The sequence below is a fragment of the Acyrthosiphon pisum genome, chromosome A1, assembly GCF_005508785.2.
Source record: "Acyrthosiphon pisum isolate AL4f chromosome A1, pea_aphid_22Mar2018_4r6ur, whole genome shotgun sequence".
In the NCBI taxonomy this organism is placed as follows: Eukaryota; Metazoa; Arthropoda; class Insecta; order Hemiptera; family Aphididae; genus Acyrthosiphon; species Acyrthosiphon pisum.
Genome location: NC_042494.1, coordinates 165,058,255 through 165,066,602, shown reverse-complemented (window position 1 = coordinate 165,066,602; position 8,348 = coordinate 165,058,255). Strand labels below are relative to the sequence as shown.

General features: G+C 34.0%; 1 protein-coding gene across 1 annotated transcript in view; it reads right to left on the bottom strand.

Moving 5' to 3' along the window:
* Nucleotides 1–1,242: 1,242 nt before the first annotated feature.
* LOC100569485 overlaps nt 1,243–8,348 on the bottom strand; it is a 13,402-nt gene continuing 6,296 nt past the window's right edge. Inside the window, exon 2 of the mRNA XM_003244047.4 lies at nt 1,243–1,579. Coding sequence (XP_003244095.1) covers nt 1,302–1,579 — 278 coding nt within the window. The 3' untranslated portion in view covers nt 1,243–1,301. The remainder of the gene's footprint in view (nt 1,580–8,348) is intronic.

The window sequence follows — 8,348 nt, the reverse complement described above, 5'->3', positions numbered from 1 at the left end:
GGCACTATACAGCTGCTGGAGACGGGTGACAATATTTATCTATGGGTGACAGTGCCAGCGTCGCGCGTCGTCGCAATATTTATTATTATTAATTATTTTATCAAGACACTGATTTCCAGAATTAATTCCAGTATTATAATTGCGGTGCCGGGTGCAGGGTGAGGCGGGTCATTCCAGTAAGCACTGTGCGAGCTGTCCCCCACCTAGCTAGTAGAGCGGCTATACACAATGTAGTAATGTACCCGGCGCGGCGGCCCGAGGCAATATATTTGACCGCCCTGGCTGGCGTCTTGCGCATGCGCCATTCACAATATTGTACGTGTTTACACCGCACACCCGTATACCATCTCCCATGCATTAACACAGGCAACGCCGGCAACTGCCTCGTCGAGTGTCGATGTCGAACCTCTAGCGGTGGCGGTGCGGCGCGGCACGCGCTGGTCGCAGGATTAAACTCAATCGGCAAGGTCATTATAGCTTATAAATTAAAACGTTACTGCGACGTGACTACGTGAGCCATTCTCCAGTTTCATGCAAGTTGTATACGAAAAAAAATTAATATAAAATTTAGATATATAGAATTATGAAATTATGAAAAACTAAAAAGTAAAAATTAACTAAAAAATTGCGCTCCAAAAAATATTGCGCCCTACGCCCTTGGGGTGGCCTAAGGGTAAATCCGCCCCTGCGCATCATGTATGCTATATTTCATCTAATCATCTAGTACAATGCAGTACCTACCATACCTATGCATACCTATTACCTATACAAAAACACAAGGTGATTCGCATGCAACGGCGGCGATTACGATCTCAAATCTTACAGACGATTCTGTGTCGTAGGCGCTCTCACTCGGAAAGGCTGCTGTAGGTACCACTGTACCAGGTCGCCAACTTTCAAACATTATCTTAAACAATTATTATACATAATCATCTTCTCCCTGTTGTTCGAGCATCGCAGATCAGACCCTATGATAGAGTATCGGATACAGTGGTGGTTTCTCTTATGTTGGGGGGGAGGGGGGGTGAGATTCAAAAACATTTATATAATACATCAGTAGTATATTATTATATTTATAAGGGATTACTTACAATTAATAATTTTAGATAATTAGAATCACATAATAGTATAAACATGACAATAGATGTGGGGACCGCCGAACGATTGCCCTATCACCACTACCCTAGGTGTCCCGAGATCCCGTAACGTCGTAAAATCACTTGCGATAAAATAACGATGTCATATTGTTATAACATTGTATATTATTATGTGCAGTGCAAATTTGGTAATTTTATCGGATATTATCGCAGCTGCAGGTCGGTGGTATTATCGATTTTGTTTTTTTTCGGTTCGGCCAGCCCTGTTTTCTGGCGGGTCTCTGATGCAGGACCACTGCCGTCGTCGTAGCAGTCTTCGCCGATCGGCACCTGTAGCTCCTTGCAGGCCTTGAACACAGCTGCCACTTTTTCCGGGTCGACGAATCGTCGCATGCACATCGGCTGGACGTCCGGCCGGTGCCGCTGTTGCGACAATGGACGGACGGACTGCAGCAAATGGTTCGACGGGTTTTGCTCTCCCGCTGTATAAAACGGCATTAAATATTATTATGAAAATAAAATTGTATTAATTATTCCTTTTTTAGGTAGATTACCCGTTTACTTTTTAGAGTCGTTAAAATCGATTGTTTTTTTATTATATTATAGTTTATAATAATATAATGTATGTATATACGATTTGTAATTTATTCTTTCAAAGACCTTATAAAATGTTGAAAGTGATGGACGTTAATATTAATACCTACCTACCGTTTTTAAATAAATTTACCAACTACGTTTTTTATTCTTTTAAGAAATCATCTCTCCATTATGTAAAAAGTTGTGTATACATTTTGTTTTTTCACTATTTAATTTTCAATTATTTTTAAATTTAAGATGCAGAGTCCCTAGAGAGGGGGGTCAATGAACTCAGTGGGCTTGGTGGCCGATGCGAGCAGGGGGCAAGGTACCTAGTACTGAACCGGTTTGCAGCGACTTGTGCAAATGCCAAGTACACCAATAATCAAATGGCCAATTGGCAAATAATAAATTACAATAATTATATTATAGGAGGTTTAGTTACTATAATATACTGTGTTTCATAACTGGTATATTTGTCGAGTACCTACCTATATATTCATTAGTACAGACTTGCGGATTTGCTATTCGTTTGACTATTGTGTTACATTTTCCGACAAAAATCGAGAAGGACAGCGGGCACCAGTGAGCAGTGATCAATATTAATGTGCAAGTATACACCGTGCCGACGGCGTGGCGTGGCAAGTTTAAGTATATAGTAACCAACGGTACCAAATATTGGTCAAGTACACCAGTTGTGAAAATACAGCTATTTATATTATAATTTGATAGATCTAGGTATGCATATTACGTATAGAAAAAACATTAGATTTGTAAAACGGTCTAGACACGCTGTACACATGCGACCTGCCTTGTGCTTACATATTATTATTGTCCCTAGGTCGAGCGCTGTTGTACATCAGTACGTGTCCTGAGATCGGCGGGCTTTAGTTCTAGCCGTGGCCTTAAGCACCTATTTATATTTGAATGTAAACCTTCCGAGCATGGCTCCCTGGCAGACATATACTTACAAGTTACAAGCGAACGCTAAAGAAAGTCTCAAGTCTGCCAGGTAGAATGGGCGTGTCCACTGGACGCTATTGTTGTGGGGCCCGGGGGAGCAATGCTAACAGCAGTTCCTCCGCCGGTCATCGATATCACGTAAAAAACAACAAAAAAAAGGTCGAACTCTGTAATACAGAAACATTTTACAAATTGTGATTGGTCTTGGATTAATAATGTAAAATAATATAATGTCGACTATGTGTTGATGTATTACACTTGTTTATAATGCTGCGCATAGTCTGTCTAGGTTTTGGTCACGGTGACTAACTGCAACTATCCATTGTACATATTATACTTATAGTCTCGTATAGGTACACAACACAATATGGACATATGGTCCATAGAAGTGGCGCATTGTGCAATAATAACTGCATGCAGGCGTATCACACGTCCGTCGTCCAACATAAATCATAATAATATGTTAATAACAATATATGGTGGAAAAGTAAAACTGACTAACGAACGAAATAATAAGGATAGCTGGGAGTAGGGTCGACTGCGTCAAATGTCAGTTTACCCAAAAACGGTCGAGATCACTGTTCAAAAAGTCGTCTTGTATAGGCACCTCGTGTTCATTCATTGTTGTGAGACGCATATTATTATATATTATTAACTATTTTATATACATTGTTATAGAATGTTGTATATGTACCGAGATGAACTTTTAACGAGCCAAAAATCTGTTAATAACTCGAACAGTAAAAAGACTTTGGGTACCTATTATAGGTAATATAGGCCACGAGAATAATTTGAAACTCTGTGGTAAGATAAAAATATTTAAATATATTGTTTAAAATAATATGTTATTTGTTTATATTATAATTTAAATATACGCATCGGTAGGTAGGTACAAGGAAATTATTTCCAGTGAATGCGTTTTCAATTTCACTAAAACGTCTAAAACAAAATAATAATTATCATATCCGTCGAAAACAAGTCAAGTATAGGTACCTAATATACTTTGTTTAATTCTATTATTTAAAAAATAGCAAAAACTAGTCTTTTTTAATATTATTCGATTAGGTCTGCCCTAAATATGTGCTAATATACGTGCTATACGTGAATAAGTAAGACTTTAAAACTTTCCATTTATAACGTAATAACGCAACAATTTTAAAAAATTAAACGAAAAATAAAAAAAAATCATTTAACAAAATAACTCAATAAACATAATTTAAGATAATACGAGTAATATATTATAATAAACGTATATTTTTTAACGTAAACATAATTATTAATACATATATATTTATAATAATAAAAACAACTTTTCAAAAATAACGTTAATGTTTTTTTTACGCTAAACCTACCTATACTCTACTTGATATTGATACGGAATTATGAAATGAGTTTATGCCATTACTCAGGGGATTCCATAAGTAAAAAGGTGGGTAAGTGGATGTCGCTCTGCTGTACAGTAGGTTAGAAGTGGGTCACTGTATAATGGACAGTATTAAATTTAAATTCAATGATATAATATCACTGTATAAGAAAAACGATTCTGAGCGGAGACGGTATATCAGTCTATGTATTAGACATATATATTCTTATCTATGGTATTAAAAAAAAATTGACCTATAATAAATTCCAAATTAATCATATCATAATATCTATTAGGTACTTATAACGCGTTATACATCAACAAAAAACCGTGGTACTATCATAGATAATATATAATAGTATACTTTAGAAGTTTCAAGTACCCACGAATAATATTATACAATCACAACAAAATAACTAAAATAGTTATCCTAGGTTTTTAATATGTAATTTCGTCCAAATTTGTACTTAAAATGACTATAAAAATAAACTGTGTAAATGTATTTTTAATATTTTTCAACTGATATTGTAACAATATATCACGAGCTTTGTATTACATTTATACACTTTTTGGCCCAACAGATACTTTATTGATATTTATAGAAAAAAAAAACTAAAAAAATTTAAAACTGAAAATGTCCGTAAACAGCTCAAAAAGGAGTCAAATATTTTGAAAATGTAATGGTGTATAGAAAATGCTAATATAAACATTCATTAAAAATTTCATGTATCTACGGTCATTTTTTTTTAATGTTACACCAAAAACCAAATTCAATTTTGTGAAAAATCGATTTTGCGTAAAAATTCCCGTTTTTCCTTAATTTTTCTTTGGTTTTTCTTGGCGCTTTTGAAAATTACCGGGAATTTATGACCTCCCCAATGCACCAACGATATTCACTTTCCAATCGAACAAGATACTGAAGTTGAAAATCGAAGCATTATTTCGACCACTTATCGTGTACACAGACACAAAAAAAAAAAAAACACACATCATTGTAAAATCAATACATTCATCGTTCCACTCAGAATCCAAAAATAATAAAATTGAAAGTTTTATCATGTATATAAAATTAAAATATAAGCAACCAGTGAAAATTTCATGTATCTACGGTCATTTGTATTAAAGTTGCACCAAAAACCAAAGTAAATTTTGTGGAAAATCGATTTTGCTAAAAAATTCCCGTTTTTCCTTTTTTGTTAGGGTTCCCTACAGTAAAGCAGTTATTAAGGCCCTATTACTAAGGCTCCGTCCGTCTGTCACCAGGCTGTATCTCATAAACCATGAAAGTTAGAAAGTTGAAATCTTCACAGATTATGTATTTCTGTTGCCGCTATAACAACAAATACTAAAAATTCTGGAATATAATATATTATTATAATATAAGCAGTTTTGCCGACATGTTTATAGCCAATGATGGTACGGAACCCTTCGTGCGCGAGTCCGACTCGCACTCGGCCGGTTTTTCCTTAATTTCTATCTTGTTTTTCTCGTAGATTTTGAAAACTATTGGGAATTTTAAATTTTGACCTCCCTAATGCACCAACAATATTCACTGTCCCATTGAACAAGATACTGAAGTTGAAAATCGAAGCTTTATTTCGACTATTTATGTGTGTTGCCAACATGTTTATAGCTGATGATGGTACGGAACCCTTCATGCGCGAGTCCGAATCGCACTTGTTTTTTTTTTCACGGCGCTTTTGAAAACTACTGGGAAATTTTTACTTTTGACCCCCCAAAGTACCAACTAGATTCACTTTCATATCAGAAAATATACTGTTGAAGAAAATCCTAGCACTTTTAGTGTCCTAAAAGGTGATGACAGATAAAAATAAAAAAAAACCACATATCATTGTAAAATCAATACATTCATCGTTCCACTCAGAATTTAAAGATGTCAAATGTTATTCCAAATTTTCTACATGGACGACCTGAAACATTTGTGAAACATATATATGACCGTTTTTTGTCCCAACAATCAACATCAATACATTATATTATTTGTACAATACATGTTGATTGTAGTTAATTGTTTTTCGACTTGTCAATAATTATTAATTATCAGTCATCGGGAAAATTAGATTTGTCTGTACCTTATAGGTATATAATATATTTATGTTTTTTAAAATTGTGGAAATGTGGACTGTTAATAAAACATAAGATTTTATTTAAGAACCTAATCTCTTTTCAAATTATTATTATTTTGTAGAATCAAATACCTATACCTAATTGATATTGTACTATTTGTACTGCTACTATACCTACTATAATAATTGTAGTCTGTAGGACTAGACCGTTCCGCACGCCTATATGGACGTAGGTACACTGCATTTCTGTTTTTAAATTATAACTAATAATATTAGTTATAACGTCTTATATATATAATTTAAATTTAGTAAACACTAAAGAGTTAACAAACATTATTTCATGAGAAATACGATATTTGTAAATTATATTATGTGGCTACTTTGTCTCTTTGTTACTAAAATATAAATATCTCTTATGTGACGTACACGTTTTTAACACGGTACTTTAAGAATAAAATATATTATTGAACTTGTTTTGTAGATTTTTTCGACCCGAAACCGTGAAAAACTTAAAAGTGTTGAACACCGTCAGTAATAAATCCCGTTATACACCCACAACAATTTTAGACGGTTAACATTACAAAACCAGAAAAGCGCAAAAAATGTTCACCGGTTTCAAACCCGAAATATTTCTGGTTCAATGGTTTTAGGGGTTTCATATTTTTACAGTTTTTATTTTTTATTATATTTACAAATTTACAATATATACGACAAGGTATAATAAGTAAGTAGGTACGTGGTCACATAAAATAACATTTGACATAGAAACATTAATTGTTAAGTAGGAAGACTCCCATCAGTACCACCTGACAAGAAATTAACTTTACAGTTAATACAGTAAATCATAATTGTTAGTAGGTACCTAGGTATGTTTGTACATATATAGAATGAGTGAATTGTATAAAACTGACAACTTAATCGGATATAATAATATTATATTCGATTAAGTTGTAAGTATAGGTATATATTATAGGTCATACCAAAAGTCAGGAGTACACAATAACTCAAAAATATATTTTTATAATTTACATTATAAATATTATTAGAAAAGTGTTGTGTATGTTAGTATATATTTAACTAATACTTTATATTTTAATAGTTATACTTACTTTAAGTTCATAAGGTACTTGATTTGGGAAAAACAGAGAAATAAAAAAGTGGAACAATATTGTCCAGCTACAGCTATTATAAATATATACAATGAAGGAAATTGTCACACGCTTTTCAACAGGCGTTACATACCTTTAGAAGGAAGTCCAAACTGTTAAGTCTGCAAGGATGTGATGGCACCTTTAAAACGGTTCCAAGTACACCGAAACAATTGAGAAGAGGATCATTAATGACTTTCCATGTTGTGCAAAAATGTTTCAAGTTTCCAAGACTCAGTATCAATGCGTTAAAAAGTTAAGGTTACGTAACAAGTTACTTTCCTTTTTTTTAGAAGTAACTTCTAACTTAACTAATTTGTCTTGTGGCCAGTTGTGGGACGGAGTACAATGGCTAATATTAAAGTTAAATTAAATAGTTATTAAAAGTATACTATTAAAATATATGTAATATACTCTAATATATATTTCTTAAGAGGTACTTTGAATATACTAATATATGCAACCAACAATAAAGTATAAGCTCGAGCTGACGTCGCATCAATCAGAGGCGGACTTATCATTTTTCCGCCCCTAGGCATTACAACACTAGCGCCGCGTATATTGGCGTGCTTCCGCGGGGAGGGGGGAGTAATGTTTCATGGACTAAAATAAAACTGTAAAAATTGTATTTAGGTATTTTTATATTTATACATACCATCCAAACAAATAAATATTAATACAATTTTGCATAGGTACATGTGTATTTTGTACACTAATTGTACAATTATTAAATCATTTGCGCCTTGGTTTATCTGTAGCAAAATTATCTATGATTTAGTGGTGAGCACTCTAGTCTCTATATTCTATAATCGTAATCGATTAGCAAATTTCTGAGCAGTATGTTGCATGGCACTATACAGCTGCTGGAGACGGGTGACAATATTTTATCTATGGGTGACAGTGCCAGCGTCGCGCGTCGTCGCAATATTTATTATTATAAATTATTTTATCAAAACACCTGATTTCCAGAATTAATTCCAGTATTATAATTGCGGTGCCGGGTGCGGGGTGAGGCGGGTCATTCCAGTAAGCACTGTGCGAGCTGTCCCCCACCTAGCTAGTAGAGCGGCTATACACAATGTAGTAATGTACCCGGCGGCCCGAGGCAATATAT